The 21229-nt window shown below is 32.3% G+C and overlaps 2 protein-coding genes across 2 annotated transcripts; both read right to left on the bottom strand.

The window, feature by feature from the left end:
* Positions 1 to 17: 17 nt before the first annotated feature.
* LOC125827108 (cellulose synthase-like protein G3) lies at positions 18 to 5194 on the bottom strand. Its single transcript, XM_049506469.1, is given in 7 exon segments — positions 18 to 90; positions 92 to 583; positions 860 to 1207; positions 1571 to 2014; positions 2498 to 2623; positions 2928 to 3080; positions 4544 to 5194. Coding segments are annotated over 7 exon segments (2253 nt in total). The 5' UTR covers positions 5171 to 5194; the 3' UTR covers positions 18 to 27.
* Positions 5195 to 9872: 4678 nt separating this feature from the next.
* On the bottom strand, positions 9873 to 13983 carry LOC125827115 (auxin response factor 9-like). The gene is made up of 14 exons (XM_049506475.1): positions 13823 to 13983; positions 13614 to 13723; positions 13277 to 13372; positions 12841 to 12900; positions 12602 to 12754; positions 12418 to 12502; positions 12227 to 12317; positions 11920 to 12084; positions 11698 to 11811; positions 11333 to 11405; positions 11096 to 11249; positions 10447 to 10988; positions 10153 to 10340; positions 9873 to 10042 (listed from the first exon to the last, which is right to left on the bottom strand). Exons 1-14 carry the CDS (start codon positions 13878 to 13880, stop codon positions 9958 to 9960), a joined length of 1974 nt encoding a protein of 657 aa, XP_049362432.1. The 5' UTR covers positions 13881 to 13983; the 3' UTR covers positions 9873 to 9957.
* Positions 13984 to 21229: the final 7246 nt, after the last annotated feature.

The following is a 21229-nucleotide window of genomic DNA, read 5'->3' as shown; positions in this document are numbered from 1 at the left end:
TTTTTTTTTTTAAAAAAAACTTTGCTATTACATATTTCCTAGAAGAAAAGCAAATGCCATATAGAGAGTACAAGCAAGAAATGTTGAGAAAAATAGTGACCCTTGTAGGCATTCTTCCTTTATCACTTCTCAAAACCATAGCTTCATAAATTGGCAAACAATTAATAACAACAAAACCAGCAATAAACATTTGGATAAATATTCCATCCAAATTTCGATCACCATTGAATATTTGTGCTAATGATTTGAGAAATGCTACTAAATTGATGATTGATGTTGTTGCTAGTATCACAAACATAGGTGAAACAACCCCAAACTCGAAAATTCCTTGATGGTACCTTTTACCTTGGTCATTATCGACTACTTTGCTTGTTAAATTGAACCCTTGTGTCGATATGCCCAAGTGTTTAGTTAAATACTCAATTGTTCCAAATAGGAAAGATGTTAATCCCCTTATCATCCACATTCTTTGGTCACTCCACCACCTTTTAAATGTCCCTTCATTAGACATAAAAACCAAGCAATCTTGTCCATAAGCTCCGAGGAACATAAAAACATACAAATAAAACCAAGGGTCTGAAACCTGAAATGAATATTAAAAAAAAGCATTAAACCTCAAAAAAACAATTACACTTTTTATTCATTTGCTTGTCAATATCCACAAATTTACCATAAGATTAGTCGTTCCACCACTTAATTAGTCATGTGTTATGTCTACATATGTAGTGTTACTTTGTTATATGACGATAATATGATATATTTTCTACATCAAAGGGAATCGAAACACATAACTTAATTAATTGAACGTTAAATATGGTGAGTCATATATCAAAAAGGACCAAAATGAATTGGTGCATACCTTTGGAAAGATGGTAACCCCATTGAGAAGAGTAAGTTGAGGGATGAAAGCATATAGAGTAAGTGGTATTGACCAAATGGGCCAAAATGCATAGTGAGAATAACAATGGGCCATAACAAGGCCCATGGACTGAACCCCAAAAGTTAATGGGCTATATTTTGAGAAAGCAACTTCAAGAAGGCCCACAGACCATCTCTTGTTTTGGCTGACCACATCATAGAGAGAAATTGGTATATCTCCTAAAAATGCAGGCCTTTTAGGATTGCAAAATACTGATTTCCAACCTTCACATTGAAGCCTATAACCAGTATAGTAATCCTCAACAAGTGATCCATACCTAAAGCCCATCTGCATAATTTTGAAATTGTTAGTCATACGGATTCATTGTTTACTTTTTCTATCTGGTATACATAGAGTATACACTGATTATACTGATTATATACATATTAAACACGGATTATACATATATTATACACCACAGTTACTGACTTATGAACTTGTTGCCTTCGGCTCTAGCAATTTTTTCGTGGCAACATGATCTAACATATATCACAAGTTCGAACCAATTGCCACGAAGAAGTTACCAGTGCAATTATTCTTTTTCGTGGGAATTAGTTCGAATTTACCATGTATACTAGAAATATCACATGGCAAATTCGAACCAATTGCCACGAAAAAAAAGTTGTTAGTGCAATGTAAACTAAAGCTCACCTTGGAACCCCAGTTACTTCCACTCTCATAGTTGCAACTCGCTACATAATGGGCTCGCCGCAAAATTTCTTGGGCCTGAATGGGCTTATTCACAACATGATCCGGAAACAGTTCTGGAATTTCGGGCTGCTCGAATGTAGATGGAGTTCCGAAAAAAGCTCGACGACGAAAAAAACATCCAGTTCCAACATAATTAGGCCCATTAAGCCCATCCATGCCTATTGGATTAGTAAAAAACAGGCCTTTTATCTCACTTGCATAAATATCTGCTTCGTTAAGCCCATGAAAAGTTTGAGGAAACTGAACGTAGGCTAAATTGGGCCGTAATGTTGGGTCCAAGAAGTAACATAAAGCCCGTTGAGGTGTTGATGGATCATTAGAGTACATATCACAGTCAAGTGTCAATACTATTGGTGCATTTGTCATTATTCCCGATACTCGAAGCTATCACAAGAAGATATTAATAATCAATTCGATAATATTTTAGGGAAAAGAGGCAAATATAATCCTTTTGACTTCGATGTTTAGAACGTATATATCATTCGCTGAAAAAATGATGAATATACTCGAAGATATTAACATCAAGTGTAAATATTACAGGGAAAAGAGACAAATATATTCCTTAACTCTGCAATTTAGTACGTATATACCTTCGCCACTAATAAACAATGCATATTAATTATTTTCGTTAATAGACTAAAGTAAAAAAACCCACAAAAACTGAGTAGATATATACTTATTTTTACTGATCGTTGATATATGTATCATTTGTTAAATGATAGAGGAATTTATTTCAAATCAAGTTGAGGGATATATTTACCCTTTTTTCCTTAATTTTATTAAAAGATATTTACACTATTAGTAAAAATAATTTTTATAAATAAATAAATTGTTTTTTTAAAATAAAATTGATGAGATTTTACTTACCAATGCATTGAGGGCACCTGCTTTAAAATGATGAGGGGAACTCTTGTTTTTTTCTCTTGAAAGATAAATAAGATTTGGCATCCCATGACTTGTCATGTCTTCATCTTTGCCACTTTCTAACAAAACCTACACCAACCAATTTGATTAAAGGATAAGTTAAATATATGATGTTACCTAATTAATCACCAAACATATGATCTTAAGTAACATGTTTACAATCAAACGCAAATTAGTCTCTTTGGCAACATGTGTTAAGCACTTTAAATTAATAGCTAATTAGTAATTTTTGTACTTTTTATAGTGACACATTTTAAAATTAGACAAAGTCTCATAATAACAAAATATTGAAATATATTTTAAGATCATATAGAATTATGTTGAAAATGACAATATCACAAGTGAATTGAATTGTTACGATATATATATTTACCTGAATAATAGAAGGATGATTATGACGAGTAAATTCAGGCGTCCAAAATTTGGTAAAAGCTTGAAGTTCTTCCTCATTGTTAATATAATCTTCATCCACTTTTCCCCTTTCAATCACTTCTTCTATTCTTTTCTTCATGTTTTCATACATCAACTACACATATAATATAAAATTCATAAAGTTTGAGTTCGATCGGAAATAAGATAAATAATATAATAGCTTGAGTCACGTTGAAAGATAAGTGAAAATATATTTTTTTATGTTAAAATTATATCACGTATGTATATACCTAGGAAAAATAATAATTTGTTTTTCTTTTATAACCTAAGATAAAGATTCTAGCATATCACAGTAAAAGGCTTTATGACATTTTAAAAATAATATAAGATTTTCTTAAAAGAGTTGTGGACAATATTATTGGCTAGATTTATTAGTCAAATACATTATATAACAAAAAATGACATATGAGCATTTTATATATTCTAGTTTAGTTATTTTGCTACTTTTAATTAATGAATAATGACAAATTAAAGAAAATATCTGTTTTTTTTGTCTTAGCTATAACGTCAGAAAGATTGAATTCAAAAAACAAAATGACAAATAAATGTCTAATAAAATATGTTCAGATAATTGTGAAATTAACTCAGGCCAGATACTAGTCAATCAAAGTGCAAGTTGTTTATCTTCTTGTACAATTATATTTTAAAATATTGACTAAAATACGGCATAATTTGAATCTTGAAGAACGAAAATATATAGAAATACGAGATATCGTGTAAGATAAACAAATATTCTATTCGTGATTTCCCTTAGCCAGAATTATGATTTCCTATCACAAATTATATTTAATTAAATAGAAGAAAATGATTTTATAAAGATTTCATGTATTTTTTACGATCTCATATGTTACATATTACTCTTTCATTTTAAATTTATGTGACACTTTTCAATTTTTGAAACTCTGTGAACTTTGATAAACATTTTTATAAAGTACTTATATTTTTTTCTCAACATACAGTATTATTGTATATATTTTGAATATCTTATAAATTTTAATTAATATTAGTTTGATCAAATTTAATTCAACTTCAAATATTAAACAAATCAGCTTTCGAAAAGTGAAAACTACCACATATATATTAAATTGGGACCCGACATCTTATAGAAAAGACCACATAATATAACTAAATATAATATTTATAATAGACCATAAAATCAATCGTACCAAACCTCTATGTCCCTTTATCAATAATTGCTAGACAACAAATTTACCAAAATATCGCATAAATAAACTTAGCCAGATCTGAAACGCAGGCTATAATATATAAATTAAATGTACATCGCACATGCATGCTTGCAGAAATAACCGTGCCAAAAATCTCGTATTCCTATGTTGCTCGAATTCTTAAAAATATCATTATATCGAAATAGTAATAATATATCTTTGAAGGAATATCCGACATATACGTTAAGATATTTTTGAAAAATCAAAACATTATAACCATGATTTAGTATTATTGAAAATCAACTAATTTTCTATTATTAATTTTAAAAAATCACTAGAAGACGTTCTGTTTAGTAGTAATATAATATATATTCGAGAAAAAAAAACATACCTTGATTTTCTTTGTCTCAGAATTTTCTGTGTAATTAGAGTTGAAATATGCGTCTGGAGACCTTTGAATTATTTTATTTTCCCTACAAAAAGGCAACCAATATACAGCAAATTTTGCAGCTTCCATAAAAGCAAATAACGTAAGCTCCGATCCTCCATCGTCCGATACATAAATCGATATTTTTTCGATCGGATTATAATCATAGGCCATAACTGATAACGCCGTGTTAACGACGTTTAACGGTGGCTCCTTATAGGGATCTGCCGTACAAATAAATATATCGAATGCTGGAAAATTATTAATTTCGTTACTAAAGTTTTTTGTTATTTTTTCGGGATATTGTTGACGTGTTAGTGGACGCATACGAAAAGATTGAATAGTTGTCCACATGAAGGCTAAGATTAAATCTGAAATTAAAATGGAAAATGATATGGAGAAAGTTACAAAGGAATTTGTAGAATTTAGGAGTTTTAGTATATGGTTATAAAAAATAACGAGGATGGCAAAAAGGTAAATAAGTGCAAATGCGCGGTTGAGGATGTGGTGTCGTGGATTCACCTCGACGGAGTGAAGACCGCCGGTGTTAACGGTGGTGGTGACGGCGGCGGAGGTGGTGGTGGTTTCCATTTTTGCTTGAAGTGTGTTATTAGTGTAGATGATGGAGTGATAGACTATTGTAGTGAGAGGAGTGCTATTTATAGGAAGGATTCCAAAATACTCCCTCCGTTTATTTTACGTGTTCATTATATTTAAAAATATATTTTTCATTTTTATTTATTATTTTTGCTGTATCAAGATTGAGAAAAACATATTTTATTCATGTTTTACTCTTATCTCTACATTAGGTATTTATTCTTCGAATCATTTTCAAGATCTAAGACTAAGCTGATTATAGATTTTGAAGTTGAATCTTGAAATTTAAGTAAAATTTTGAATTTTTGAAGTAGTGTTTGAACGTGTATTTTACTTAGAAATAGTTTAAAGTTTTTTGAGTGAAAATAGTTTCTTCTAAACTAACTCTTGAAGATATTTAGAAGTGCTACTGGGATATTGTGATATAATATTTATGTCAATTTTTTTTTAATTTAAATGTGGGTAAAGTCGAAACGGAATAAATGAAAATGAACAAATGGAGTAGTTGGTGTATGGACAGTATTTTAGTTGAATTTTAATATGTATTAAAAAAGTACTTGAAGTGGAAATTAAGAAAAAAATAATGGATGTTGAAATTTTGTTTGAACTTGAAGATGGGGTTTGAATTTTTTTATTCTTTTGTAAGAGGAAGTTGTTATATTACTTGGTATACGTCTTTAAATAATTATTTTGTATTTCAATATTTCTCTTTTTAATTTTTATTTTCTTCTTCACCTTATTCTCAAGATAATAAATATTTTTTTGAGTGATTCAAATTCTTAACTTATCGATCAATATTAAAGATGTTTAACAATCTGAGCATGCTTTGGCCTCACTTGTCCTCTATTACTCTTGAATTTCATAAACTAATATGAAAGTTTAATGTTTGTAATCATATAGATTTTACAGCCGAAAGGGCTGTTTTTAAATTAATTTTCATTTAAAATTTATGTTATATGCATTGTTAGTGTACAATAGTTTACCCCATAAATATATTTTAGCTACCTCCTCACTTTGATATTATATGGTTATGTTAATTGTGTACAAAATTTGAGAAAGAAAGAGAACTCTATAAGCACGTATCAAAAGTGTAGTTAGTTATTTTTTTTATAAAAAAAATGCTATTACATTTTTATACTTATAAAAAATCTCTTCAGATAAAATGAAGACCTTTTTAAAAATAAGTTTACATTTAAATAATTAAAAAGGTGGAATTAGGTTGATTTGTTAAATAAAATAATGAGATTCTTTGTATTCTTGTTCTTGTATTCTTGACCATATATACCTCAACAAGAATATCATGTTTTGTCACAATGTATTAAGAAAATGGAATTTAAAATTTACAAGCATTAATTGTCGTAGATATAGCTTTCAAGGCAATTTTATTGATTCATTCTTTTACTAGTTTTTTACAGCTTAAAAAAATAATACTAACTAAATTAATTTTTTCTATGATGATTTCTTCTAAAGACGTATGAAAAAGAGAAGTACGTTTAATATACAATCACTTTTTGATCTTGTCTTTGAAAAATAATCAATATCTTTCAATTTCTAACACCTAAATAATCAGTATCTTTCTATTTCTAACACCTGATTGAAAATTAGTGATTGTAATCATGCCAATCAATATTGCACATGTAAATTGGAATTTGGAAATTGGAATCTCCAACAAATCCCTTTTGGAGGGTACTGGTCAAATGCTCTTTTCATAAATGTAATGTCTAATTGACATAAATGGTTTTAAAAAAATGAATGATAAATGATCTTTTCTCAACTACTTAAACAATATACCTAAGATTATACAACTTAAATACAACAACATATATGTCTACATTTGATATGATTAATAACTCAAAAAGTCATTCAATTTATAGTAATTGACTAACAAGGTTACGTTGCTGTTATTTTAGTTAAAATTTAAATATTTTGATGAAAATTTTAATTTCGCTACTGTTTAACTACATTGATTAGTGAGTGATATGACATAATTAATAGCCATAAAATATAAGTGATGGTGATTGGTGACCAACAAAACAATTTCAACCATGTGCCGTTCGAAATGGAATACTAAAAATATTCATATCCAAGATATTAATATTAAATAATAATAATAATAATATAATAGAACAAAGTGAATGACTTTTATAGCTAAATAATAAAAGTTATAGCTAATTCTAAGTATTTTACTTGCGACAGATAATTAAAAAGTTATGTTAGCTACGAAGTTTGTGGCTATTCCAATTTTTTGTTATAAGGGATGTATTTTATACTCCTAGCCAGTTGCTATAGAGAACACACAAAGGATGGCCAGTTATAGATCGAGATGGATCTAAGATTTAAAGTTTATGAATTTTATAAGGGAAAATTGTATATAATAACAAACTATTAATTCAAATTAAATGCTATAAATATACTTTGATTTAATTGTACCCTATAGCAAACTATTGCTATTTTCGCCACTTTCCCTGGTGGAATCTCGCTCGCCACTCTCGTTTGGTGGCAGTCTCGCTCGCCCTCTCTCGCTTTTATACAAACACAAATGGATAAAATGTGTTTGTGTTTGTATTAAGCGAGAGGAAATTATATATATACATATAATTTATAACGATCTCAAGTTAATATTACAATAAGAACTTAATTCATTGTTAAATATGATCTTAACAAAAGTTATTAAATTTACGTAAGTTCATATATGGGCCCTATATCCACCTCTGTTCAATTAGAACCCCTTATAAGTTAAATTATACATATAGGTCATGATCAAATATGACTTAAGGTTATTATGAAGTAGTAGTGTTTCGATACCAAATTTATCTAAATCAATATTTTTTTTATGTTGATCATAGATCTATATGTAAAATTCACGAAAAAATCGCAACAAATGTTAGATTAAAATTCATAATTTTTTCAGTACAATAAATATTAAATCGAACACATCAAGTCATGAATGTACCTTAATGGATGGATTACTACTAAAATCAAGAAGTTGATCGAGGAGATTAAAAAAAAATTATGATTACTAAACTCCAAGAAGTCAATGTCAGCGTGTTTTATACTCCAATAACTACGAAATCGTTAATAATTTATCTTTAATTTAAGCCACTTATCATAAATCATAGGAAATCGACTCGAAAATCATACCATTCATGCCCACTCCAAGAAGTCAATGTTGGTGTGTTTTATACTCCAAGAACTACGAAGTTGTCAATAATTTATCTTTAATTTATGTCACTTAATGTAAATCATAGAAAATCAGATCGAATATCAAACCTCCATGGCCACTCATTTTTATATTTTTCTAAATCTCCTATGATATATGCACTAGAAAATGATTGGTTAACTCCCAAAACTCTTATTGTGTCAATTCCTTCTATACCTTTACATGATTCTCAATTGAACAATTAGAAGGCACACTCAAATATTGATTGATTAATTAATTATATTTTTGTATTTTGTTGTGTTTCTCTTTTCTTATTTTATCATTTCCTTCTATTAAGTGGGCAAATTAATCCACATTTTTTTTTTGAATTCTAGAGAAAGAATTTAACATTTTTGTATACCACAAAGATGGAGTTAATATCCATCCTTATCAAGTCATGATCGATATTTTGGTCAACAAATCCGACGAGTTTATAACCTCTGGGGTATAGATTCATACTAGGCATATATAGTTTATTGTACGTCAAGTCGTCAAATAGCATTAAAAGTGTTGATTTCCGAAGATGGAACATTGAATATTTATTATCTGAAGAACAATTCAGATTAGTGAAGGCGAAGGTGAATCGATCGAAACTCTGAGTTACTTGACTAACTCCTTCATAGTCCATTCAATAAGATTGAGGATGACTAATAACATCATAAGTGAAAATCACTCAAGCTAAGCATGGAAACAGAACATAACGACTCAAACTCATAACAAAGAAGTTTTGAGCGTGAGATAGCACTCATGCAAAGACAAATACCTTTACATGACATTTGACAACTCATGAGGCCCATGACTATATGGACACTCTTCCTAGCTATGATAGGGATATTGATTCATTTATTTATTTTGCACTCAACATCTTAACCAAAGTCAATTAATGAATCAAAAACTTATTAAACTTCTAAATAAAGAGAGCACATAATTTAACATCCTTCAAGTCTTATTGTCACCCTTTTAGTAAAGAAAATGATATCGAATTTAAATCTTAGCATCACCCTTTAGCAAAGAATAAAACACACACGTGAAGGAGCGTTTTGAAGATTTTTTGTTCAGTAAAGGGGAAAACTTACAAAGTGATGCATGATGTGCCAAAAGAGTCTAAATTTACACAAGAAATCCCTATTGTGCATCACAAGTCTCACAGAAAGGGCAAGTATAGAGCAATTTCCACCATGGAGTTTTCATTAAGATGAAGCACGCTAACAAGACGATACATTGCAGAATACTGCAATGACACATGAGTATTTACAGGTTAACGCGCGAATAGAACACTACACAAACCACTACTAGACTCCCCATTAGAGAACACCGTTAACTTTTTACAATTTCCAGTACTATATCTTTACTAGTCTTATCCTATTATAACTAGTTACTTAACTGCTCTCAAAACCAAGCATGAACTAGGCTAAAAAGAGCGTAAAAACAAGCTTCTACGCCTTGCTATGTCAACACCCTGTCGTTCTTTCCTATTATATCTGGAGAATGAAGTCGAAGAGATCACAAAATGATACAACTTCAAAAGGCGGAGTCTTAACTTTCACCATCTTCCGCCATCATTTCATTTGAAAGGAGTCACTTAACTGTCTGCGCGAGACTGGGTCAATTTTTTCATATCTTGACTTGAACAAATGAAAATCTTCCTCGCCACATTGCAAAAGTCTCTGCAATTAAGTGATACGCGACGTGTTAAATTACAGGATGTAGCAAAGATCTTATGCAGTGGTTATATATGTATTTCAGTCTTGAATTGTTAAAGTGAGAGAGAACTTACTGCCACGGATAATCATCCATAAGCATCGTATCCCCTTCATCATCTGTAAACAAGATCCCCCATTTCTGTCGTGACTGAAGCTCTCCTTGGATTTCAAACATCTCCTCAAGCTCCTTTGTAAGCTCATCGTATCCTTTCAATATGGTTAAATCCACTGCACGACCTACAGCTACGCCTTGCATTTGCACCTTCTCAAGGGATTCCACATGAGAAAAGATGTTAGAGATATTAATAATATCTTTTGAGGAGAAACTGAGTTGGTAAGAATGCAATTTTTCGGCTTTTGATTAATACCTTTGTGCGAGACCTGGTGGAACAACTCTGCTTGCTTTGAACCTCCTTTAGGGGTAACCGCAAATGGCCTTGCATTTGATCTTTGAAGTCTACTGAAAGGTCAGACTTTTGATCTGAATCACCAGCAGGCACCATGTTTGGAGGTGCTCTCTCTGCGGAGACACGAGAAATGTCGGCTGGCTGTGGCGGTAGTAGTGCCTCAGTAGTGCTAATTGAGGTTTTTTTCAAGTCAATACCAAATAATCTACAGGTTGTTTTGGTATTACATTTTCTCTCATCAGTAGGAATAACAATCGGCTGATTAGTCCCTTGACCGAATTGCGGGGCCAAAACGCATGGAAAACCACACCAAGTTGAAGCACTTCTACTGTCTTCTGTCTCATCCACAAGCATACCTGAAGTATTTAAATGAGGAAGCGGCCAACCACTCTCTGTGCGAGACGTTAATGTGCAATTAGTACTGCTGTTGATGCCAGAGGTGTTAAACTGAGGCGAGTCGAGGGAAGGATTCCAAACCGCTGACGCAATTGAGGATGCAGGTTCTAACAGGAAAAGAAGGCAAGATAATTAAGAAAATGAAAATGGAACTTAAAATATCAGCAACCAACACTTGAAAAAACACAATGCTGTTGAGAATTTTCATTCAGACCTGATATTTTGATTTCACTATGTAGCCGATGCCTTTTGTTCTTCCCTGCGGTTGGTGGGACAAGGGCATTTGGAATTGAAGACACATAAGGTTCGATTTCCCAAGGAGAAACTCTGTCAGGCCTTGCAATGGCTGCAGGCTCGTCCCATCGAACCTGGAACGAAGGGAGAATTGGTGATTACCAACTGAACTTAAAGAATATTGCTGAAATATAAATGTTCAAACAAAGATATCAACCTTCAAGGATCGCCACGCAGAATCTTTCCACTGTGAGGAAAGATCATCAACCCCAACTATAGTGCCCATAAATCTGAGAAATAACAAGGGAAGAGCCCAAGAAAAAACAAATACATGTCAGAACTAAGCAGTTGGCAAATAAACATCTTGATCAAAGACTTCCACATCTAATTGGAGGACTTCTGAATACTCCCACCATTTCAATTTATTTGCTGATTTTAACTTGACACGGAATTTAAGAAAGATGTCAAGTGGAAAGTTGAATTAAAGCCAAAAAGGGAAAGATGCATTCTTTTTAAACAGACTAAAAAGCAAAGTAAGACAAATAAATCAAAATGGAGCTAGGGAGTAATTGATATCACTACCTTCTATCAGGATTCTCTTCCGCTTCAAACTGCATTTTAAATCGCATGCCAACTGAATATCCATGATTAACAGCCTCTAAGTATTTGTTGAGGCCTACGATGAACTGAGTGGTTCTGAAGGTTGTCACAGCAGAAAAGATTTAGTATGTTCTCTGGCATGAAAATGATCTCTACTTTGCATAAGGATGACGGGATAATTGAAAAGAGATGTATGTGACAAACCTCGGTTTGTAGTAAACAACAAACAAGGTCTGGGTTGTAACAGCATGAGATGCTGTAGCTAAGACTCCTAGGTGCATGCTCTGGCTTGATATCACCGATGATGGCATTGAGCTCTGCTGGCGAACAAGCCGTCTGACCCCAACTCGTAGTTCTCCATTATCACCCCTAGAGCATACATATCCATTAGAATATGATTATTAACAAACCAACATTAACTGTTCTGGATATATGACATGACATGCAATAGTGATAGATAATGCAATCAAATATTATACTCATACGAGAAACTAGGACCAGAAAGAGATACCTCAAGAATACAAAAGAATCCCCTGCCACTAATCTCTTTGAAGAAACAAAGTTACTCCACCCTGTGGTAAGTAAATGTCTCCGAGGTTGGCCTGTTATAATTAAAACAACGACGGATGAGTTTTGACCTTTACAAATACAGATAAAGCTTCATTGATATCTTCTGTTACACACTACAAACAAAACAATTACCTCTAAATATATGCTTGAAGTGCCACTCCATGTCATGAAGGTCTTTCGCAATCAATTCCTGGGTCGGAATCTGCTGGTTCATGTCCTAACAAAGTATAACAAACATGAGAGCTAATTCAACAACTTGTCAAAACAGGGGGGGAAATGTAGGCTAGCCTATACAAAAGGATCACACTTATGTTACCAAGGGAGGAAGGCATTCATTAGCATGTTTCCTTAGAACAGAAAATCCACCATGAGTGCTTGTATCGGAGGCAGTCAGAACCTTGCAGAAAGAATGGACTTTAGGCTTTACAGGCTCCGGAAGGACTGGATCGGGACTAGTCGGCTCGGCTTTCTAAAAATCAGATCAGCAATTACAACCAAATTGATCAATAAAATGCATATAAACAAGTGAATACTACAACAATTTTAACTTCTTACATCTGGTGCCTCTGGCATCAAAGTGATCTGGACATAGACCTCATCATTATCTTCCTCAGCCTACAAGCAATCATCAAAACATTTTACATTTCAAATACAAAATTGTGTGAACTTTAAACGCATTCCGGTGGACTAAAGCTCCCGCTATGTGCGTGATTCAGGAAAAGACCGGACTACAAGGGTCTATTGTACACAGCCTTACCCTGCATTTCTGCAAGAGACCGTTTCCACGGCTTGAATCGGTGAGCTCATGGGCGGTCACATCACGACAAGCCGACAACTTTGCCAGCTACGCATACGCCAAGGCTCACCTTCCAATGTTTGAACTTTGAACCCAACAATTAATTCATCACTTCTTTTGGATGAAATACTAACAAGTATGAATACAATGTATGTAAAATATACTGATCAAAGAAACAATAAAAAGTAAACATACCAGGAAATGACTGTTGATAACTCTACAAAGGATCTTTGATTTGAGATTGAATGATGGAACTCTTTGATCCATTTCTTGATTAATTGATGCTACCAACTTTTCCACAAAACCAAAAAAAGTGAGACAAAAAGAGAAAGATACAAATTTTACAATCCCCAGAAAACATAACTAAAAATAACCAAAAAAGATACACTCAAATTGAGAAATCCAATAATTGACCCAAACATTCATAACTCCATAACTCAAAAACAAGAACTTAGCTTTGAATCAACCAGATTCACCTAAAACAGAAAAAACCCAGAATTCAATTATTATTATTTTTAGAAAAAAAACTTACTTGTTCCATGTGGCCTTGTGGAAAATAATAAACACTTTCTCCTTCCTTTGGAACATCCACTATTGGACCTGCACACAACTGCCATAGCTCATGATACAGATCATCTTTACCTGAAACTCAAAAAAAAAATCACAAAAAACCCACATTTTAAACAACAAAACAAAAAAAGATCCAAAATTCTCAAATTAAACTTAAAAAAAAAAACAAACTTTCACCTGATGAATTTTTCTTCTGCTGAGACTGATAACACCCATTTTTACTTGCCATGAGTATAATCAAACTTCAATTCCAAAAACAAAAGAAGACCCAGAATTCAAAATCAAGTAATTAGCTCAAAAAACATCTCAAAACTAGCTAAAATTCACCACATTTCTTCTCTGTTATACCAACAACACATTTAAGCCTTAAAGAAACACCCCCACCAACCAAAAATAAAGTTTTAAGTACTGCAGAAGAAAAAAAAAAATAGCCAACAATAGTAGTAGTACTACTACTGGAACAAACAGGAGCAACAACAGAAGAAGCAACAGCTTAATAATTTCATTTCTTTTTCTATTTTGTATGTGAGAGAAAGAGAAAGAGAGAAAGAGAGAGAGAGAAAGAGAAAACTCTGTAACGGAGTTTACCCAAAAACAGCTTAATATATGGCTTGATTTGTTGCTTTCTACCGCTCCCTGCAGAGAACGTGCTTGTCTCCTTTTTTCATCTGTGTAGTGTGAACTGTGAAGGGGTAGAGTGCGGGGTTGGTTGGGTTTGTAACGCTTGGTTATAAACTAAGTAGAGTTAACACCACCGCTTGTCGTGTAATGGTGGAACTGTTCCCGTAAAAATCGCGTAAAAGTCAAAAAGTTTTAATTATCATGTAATGGTGAGATTTCTTTACTCTTAATCAAGGAAATTGGATTTATATCTTAGATGTGGAGAAATTTACGTTACGAGTGATCCCGTTATTGTATTAAGAAGTAAAAGCGTGCGAAAGTCAAGAAATACTAAACATCATGTAATGGTGAGATTTCTTTACTCTTAATCGAGGACATTGGATTTAAGTGTTAGATGTGGAGAAATTTATGTTACGACTTACAAGTGACTCCGTTATTGTATTAAGAAGTAAAAGTGTGCGAAAGTCAAGAAGTACTAATTATCATGTAATGGTGGAATTTCTTTAGTCTTAATTTAGGACATTGAATTTAAGTCTTAGATGTGGAGAAATTTACGTTACGACTTACGAGTAACCCTGTTATTGTATTAAGAAGTAAAGGCGTGCGAAAGTTAAGAAGTACTAATTATCATGTAATGGTGGGTTTCTTTTCTCTTAATCGAGGACATTGGATTTAAGTCTTAGATGTGGAGAAATTTACGTTACAAGTGACTCTGTTACTGTATTCAGACGTAAAAGCGCGTGAAAGTCAAGAAGTACTAATTATCATGTAATGGTGGGATTTCTATAGTCTTAATCTAGGACATTGGATTTAAGTCTTAGATGTGGAAAAATTTATGTTACGAGTGACTCTGTTATTGTATTAAAAAGTAAAGGCGTGCGAAAGTTAAGAAGTACTAATTATCATGTAATGGTGGGTTTCTTTTCTCTTAATCGAGGACATTGGATTTAAGTCTTAGATGTGGAGAAATTTACGTTACAAGTGACTCTGTTACTGTATTCAGACGTAAAAGCGCGTGAAAGTCAAGAAGTATTAATTATCATGTAATGGTGGGAGTTCTTTAGTCTTAATCGAGGATATTGGATTTAAGCCTTAGATGTGGAGATTACGTTACGAGTGACTCCATTATTGTGTTCAGACGTAAAACCGTGTGAAAGTCAAGAAATATTAATTATCATGTAATGGTGGGATTTATTTTGTCTTAATCGAGGAGATTGGATTAAATTAAGTCTTAGATGTGGAGACATTTACGCTACGAGTGACCTCGTTATTGTATTGAGAAGTAAAAGCGCGTGAAAGTCAAGAAGTACTAATTATCATGTAATGGTAGAATTTCTTTACTCTTAATCGAAGACATTGGATTTAAGTCTTAGATGTGGAGAAATTTACGTTACGGCTTACGAGTGACCCCGTTATTGTATTAAAAAGTAAAAGCGTGCAAAAGTCAAGAAGTACTAATTATCATGTAATGGTGAGAGTTCTTTAGTCTTAATCGGGGACCTTGGATTTAAGTTTTAGATGTGGAGAAATTTACGTTATGAGTGACGTCATTATTGTATTAAGTGTGAAACCGCGTGAAAGTCAAGATTGTCGACATGCAATTTATTATTGTTAATCTGTATTACTAAGATACTTAGAAGAGGAACAAATAACTTTGTAAGAAATAACAAAGTTTAAAGAGTATTTCAAAACCAGAAACTTAAAACTAGTAAAGAAAATAGAATTTAAAACATGGTGTCACGTACCCAGGTTGATGGAATATATCCTCTCAGGATAGAACAGTTTTACTCACTGGTGTATTGGTACCTAAAATTACCTTGGCGTTAGCGAATCACTCAAAGGTTTTATTGTACGTTATTGAAAATGTCACACCTCTTTGGAAAAGTAACCTTAAATTTAATGTTTACACATATTTAATGTACTAGTTATGGACACGTGTGTTGCACGTGTATTCCTATCAAGTATTTCAAACTTTCTAAAATGACATGAATATTAGTACAACATACATATATAAGTATTTTCAATTTGAAAGTGAAAATACAATTTTCCATATGATAATATATGTGGCAACAATATAAAACAATTGCAAAAGACGCTATAATGTTACTCTTGAACAATAGTAAAATATTGAATAATCTTGCTGATTTATATTACTAAATCTAAACAAAATGAAGCTTAATTATTCTTATAATATTACAACCAAAATGTACAAAAGCAAAATTGTCATCACACCAACTATTTGAGTTTTAACACTGTAGAAAACTATCAATATAGATTGCTCATATTTAAGAAAATTATTAGGCTTAGTGTCGAACAAATATAAATGGAACTCTCATTTTTATTTGAAAATTAAGTTGTTAATCGCATTTATACAAATCGTATAAAAACTAAAAATAAAACAAAAAGAGTGAAAATGAACAATATATGTATGTGTTCGCAACAATATATTAGATAGACGATAAAGTAACACAATTAAAATCTTTCATTCAAAGTAATAATTTTTTAGCAATCCTTATTTAAATTAATTTGAATTTAGACAATTGACAATATGAATATCTGGGCATATTGCATAAATTATTCAAGTATTATCAAACTCATCATACATTATTAGAAATTTAAGTCTTAGATGTGGAGAAATTTACGTTACGACTTACGAGTGACTCTGTTATTATATTAAGAAGTAAAAGCGCGTGAGAAAGTCAAGAAGTAGTAATTATCATGTAACGGTGTGACTTCTTTAGTCCTACTCGGGGATATTGAATTTAAGTTTTAGATGTGGAGAAATTTATGTTACGAGTGATACCATTAATGTATTCAAACGTAAAACAGTGTGAAAGTCAAGAGTGTCGACATGTTGTATATTATTGTTAATTTGTATTATTAAGATACTTAGAACAATAACATTGGATAACTTGGTAAAGAAATAACAAAGTCTAAAGAGTATTTTCAAAATTAGAAACTTAAAACTAGTAAAGAAAATATAATCTAAAACACGATGTCAAGTACGGTTTATGGAATATATCCTCCCAGGATAGAACGATTTTACTCACTGGTGTATTGGTACCTAAAATTACCTTGGCGTTAGCGAATCACTCAAAGGTTTTATTGTACGTTACTGAAAATGTCACACCTCTTTGGAAAAGTAGCAAAAGTCATAACCTTAAATTTAATGTTCACACATATTTAATGTACTAGTTATGGACACGTGCAACGCACGTGTATTCCTATCAAGTATTTCAAACTTTCTAAAATGACATGAATATTAGTACAACATACATATATAAGTATTTTCAATTTGAAAGTGAAAATACAATTTTCCATGTGATAATATATGTTGCAACAATATAAAACAATTGCAAAAGACGTTATAATGTTACTCTTGAACAATAGTAGAATATTGAATAATCTTGCTGATTTATATTATTAAATCTAAACAAAATGAAGCTTAATTATTCTTATAATATTACAACCAAAATTGTCATCACACCAACCATTTGAGTTTTAACATTGTAGAAAACTACCATCAATATAGATTGCTCATATTTAAGAAAATTATTAGGCTTAGTGTCGCACAAATATAAATGGAACTCTCATTTTTATTTGAAAATTAAGTTGTTAATCTCATTCATACAAATCGTAGAAAAACTAAAAATAAAACAAAAAAAAAGTGAAAATGAACAGTATATGTATGTGTTCGCAACAATATATTAGATAGACTATAAAGTAACACAATTAAAATCTTTCATTCAAAGTAACATTTTTTTAGCAATTCTTATTTAAATTAATTTGAATTTAGACAACTGACAATATGAATATCTGGGCATATTGCATAAATTATTCAAGTATTATCAAACTCATCATACATTAATAGAAATTTAAGTCTTAGATGTGGAGAAATTTAGTTACGACTTAGGAGTGACTCCGTTATTATATTAAGAAGTAAAAGCGCGTGCGAAAGTCAAGAAGTACTAATTATCATGTAACGGTGGGACTTCTTTGGTCTTAATCGGGGATATTGAATTTAAGTTTTAGATGTGGAGAAATTTATGTTACGAGTGATACCATTATTGTATTCAGACATAAAATCGCGTGAAAGTCAATAGTGTCAACATGCTATATATTATTGTTAATATGTATTATTAAGATACTTAGAACAATAACACTGGATAACTTGGTAAAGAAATAACAAAGTTTAAAGAGTATTTTCAAAATTAGAAACTTAAAACTAGTAAAGAAAATATAATCTAAAACACGGTGTCAAGTATCTGTCACGACCCAACCCACTGAGCCGTGCGGGCACCTACACACTACCACCTAAGTAGGAGAACCCTCATATCCCAACAACTTAAAACATGTGGAAAATTAAATAAATGGAATAACATACTGACAAAATTGTTTATTAAAAACCTTTAAAACAATTTTGAGTTAAGACTTGTAAAGTAATTAAAACTCCTAAGGATCTAGTCTAAACAGGTACAAGAGCTACTAAGAGTACAACTGGACATGATAATTAAAAGACACAGCTCCCATCATGCGGAAGGAAGAAGAGAAATTGCTGGAGATATTCTTCATCTTCACCTAATGAAACCTCATTAATCCTGCAACCAGACTATGTCAAAAGACATAGCAAGAGTATTAGTACAAACACACGTACTGGTAGGCATCATCAGTCAACTCGGCGCCCACTGCATAATATAAGAAACCAACTAGTAAGATCATGTAATAAAGAACTCGTTTCTCCACCTTCACCCCCTCTTGTAATACCTCCAATACACACTAGTACTCCAACTACTAACATCCCTCTCAATCAACCTACCTACCAGGTACTTGATCATATCCTACTCGTTCTGACACATTAGTAATTCCCTAATTACACCCACAAGCATTCCAACTAACCGCTCACTTCGTACCCCTACTCCCTCGCCACATTACTCAACCATGGTCACATAGTACACTACATCAAACTTCCTTACCACTAAACTCAATCTCTTATTCTAAAGTGAAGTCCACCTACGCATTTTTCATCACATACCCTAACTCTACTTTCCACCATTACGACACATAAACAACCTTTACTATCTATTCCTCGCATCTTGAACTCTTTACCCTTCCATTATACCCTACAAGTTCTCTAAACACACAGAACAATCAAATATACGCCGTCATAACCTTTATTACTAAGTGCAACATATATATGACAACACCACCATATAATCACATGCACATATTGAACATATACAATATCATCAACATGTACGAACAATGATCAACTTCACATTTTCTCAAGATGCACAATTATGATAAGTCATTGGTCCTCTCATGGAATCCAAACTCAAACAGTTAGCATATCGAAACATGGAATCCGATCTAATTGATTATGCCGGAATGTGGCAATCGATCCCATAACTATGTCGGAACGTAGCAATCGATCCAAGTTAGTTATGCCAAAACGTGGCAACCGATCCAAGTTAGTTATGTCGGAACGTGACAACCGATCCATTCAACACACCACAATCGCAATCACAAGTATATATTCAAGATCATACATTTAAGTCATGATTTCATGGTAACCATCATTCATTTATCTCCTTACAACAAGTGTGATCAATAATGCAACACTTGTATACACACATATATCATAATGAAGCAAGAACAAACGTGCATCTCACTAACATAAAATCACAATCATCACCTATAATGGATTATTCATCAGTACACATCATGCAACCCTAATTTGACCATACTCAACACTAATTCATCGTCTAAGGCTTATTTCTAAGATTTAAATCAATAATCATTTGGTGCACGAAGGTCTATGTATAAATCCTACCATCGATTGACATATGTTACGCATTAAGCACAGATTTAAACTACTCAATTCATAAAACCTAGCCTACCTAGGCTCCAAGAAGCTGCACAGAGTTTTGGTCTTTGATTCATGTTTCCGGAATTTGTGACGATGATCTTGATCGGAAATTCACAATCCATCGACATCTTCACGCTAGAAATCTCTCTCTCCCTTCTTCCCAACCTTAGAACAACTTTTCTGAGGTTTCTAGGATGTTTTACAACTTATTAGGTATTTTAGGAAGATGGAGAAAATAGGATTTCTCGTAATTTACGTTCTGCCTCGCCTATTCCGCTCTGGCGCCAACTTACCCTACCCTGGCGCCGCCGCCCTAGCGGTTACTACCCCGCTCTGGCGGGACAGTGTCCAAAAATGTTCCCAAACTTTTGTTTCTCCTAAATAACGACGGTTCGGGTCGTTACAGTATCTGAGGTTATGTTGATGGAATATATCCTCTCAGGATAGAATGGTTTTACTCATTGATGCCAAAAACTTCGGTGTTAGCTAATCACTCAATGATTTTATTGTACCTTATTCAAAAGGTCACCCCCTTTGGAAAAGTCGCAAAAGTCGCAACTTTTCATAAAAGTCACAACTCTTCGTAAAAGTCATAATTCTTCACAAACATTACAACTCTTCATTTTTCATTCACACCTTTTAAAACTCAACACACACACACACACACAAAATGAGTCTTGTAGTGTGCAACCCAAATTTAATCGAGACTTTAATGTGGACATCTGATACCAAATGTGAAACTAAAAAAAATAAATAGAAACAAGTTATGAAGCTAGGATTTCAATTTATTAGTTCTGAATTTTATAATGATGATTTTAAATGATAATAGTTGAATGTTAAATTTAATGTTTATACATGTTTAATGTATTTATTAACGTAACTATTTCATTTAAGCAAAATCTATTGAGTTTGATCGAATCTTCATGCATGTTACTAGTTCCATTCCTAAAACTAACCATGGTTAGTTTTTTTATAACTATGGGACCACGTTATTTGGGTGACAACATATTTTTTGACGGAAAAAAAAGAGCAATTGATACTGTCCTATTTGGGTTTGTTACTAACGGCGTCAAATGTACCGGCATGCTAAA

The sequence above is a fragment of the Solanum verrucosum genome, unplaced genomic scaffold (assembly GCF_900185275.1).
Source record: "Solanum verrucosum unplaced genomic scaffold, falcon-dt-bn FXZP01000060.1, whole genome shotgun sequence".
Taxonomy (NCBI): Eukaryota; Viridiplantae; Streptophyta; class Magnoliopsida; order Solanales; family Solanaceae; genus Solanum; species Solanum verrucosum.
This window is presented reverse-complemented; position numbering and strand designations above follow the sequence as displayed.

Coding starts and splice junctions, on each gene's coding strand:
- LOC125827115 (XM_049506475.1), bottom strand. CDS start 13,880: ATGGCAAGTAAAAATGGGTGTTATCAGTCTCAGCAGAAGAAAAATTCA. Junction 13,724..13,822: donor GAAAAATTCATCAGGTGAAA/GTTTGTTTTTTT, acceptor TTTGAGTTTCAG/GTAAAGATGATCTGTATCAT. Junction 10,341..10,446: donor CCACCAGGTCTCGCACAAAG/GTATTAATCAAA, acceptor TCCCTTGAGAAG/GTGCAAATGCAAGGCGTAGC.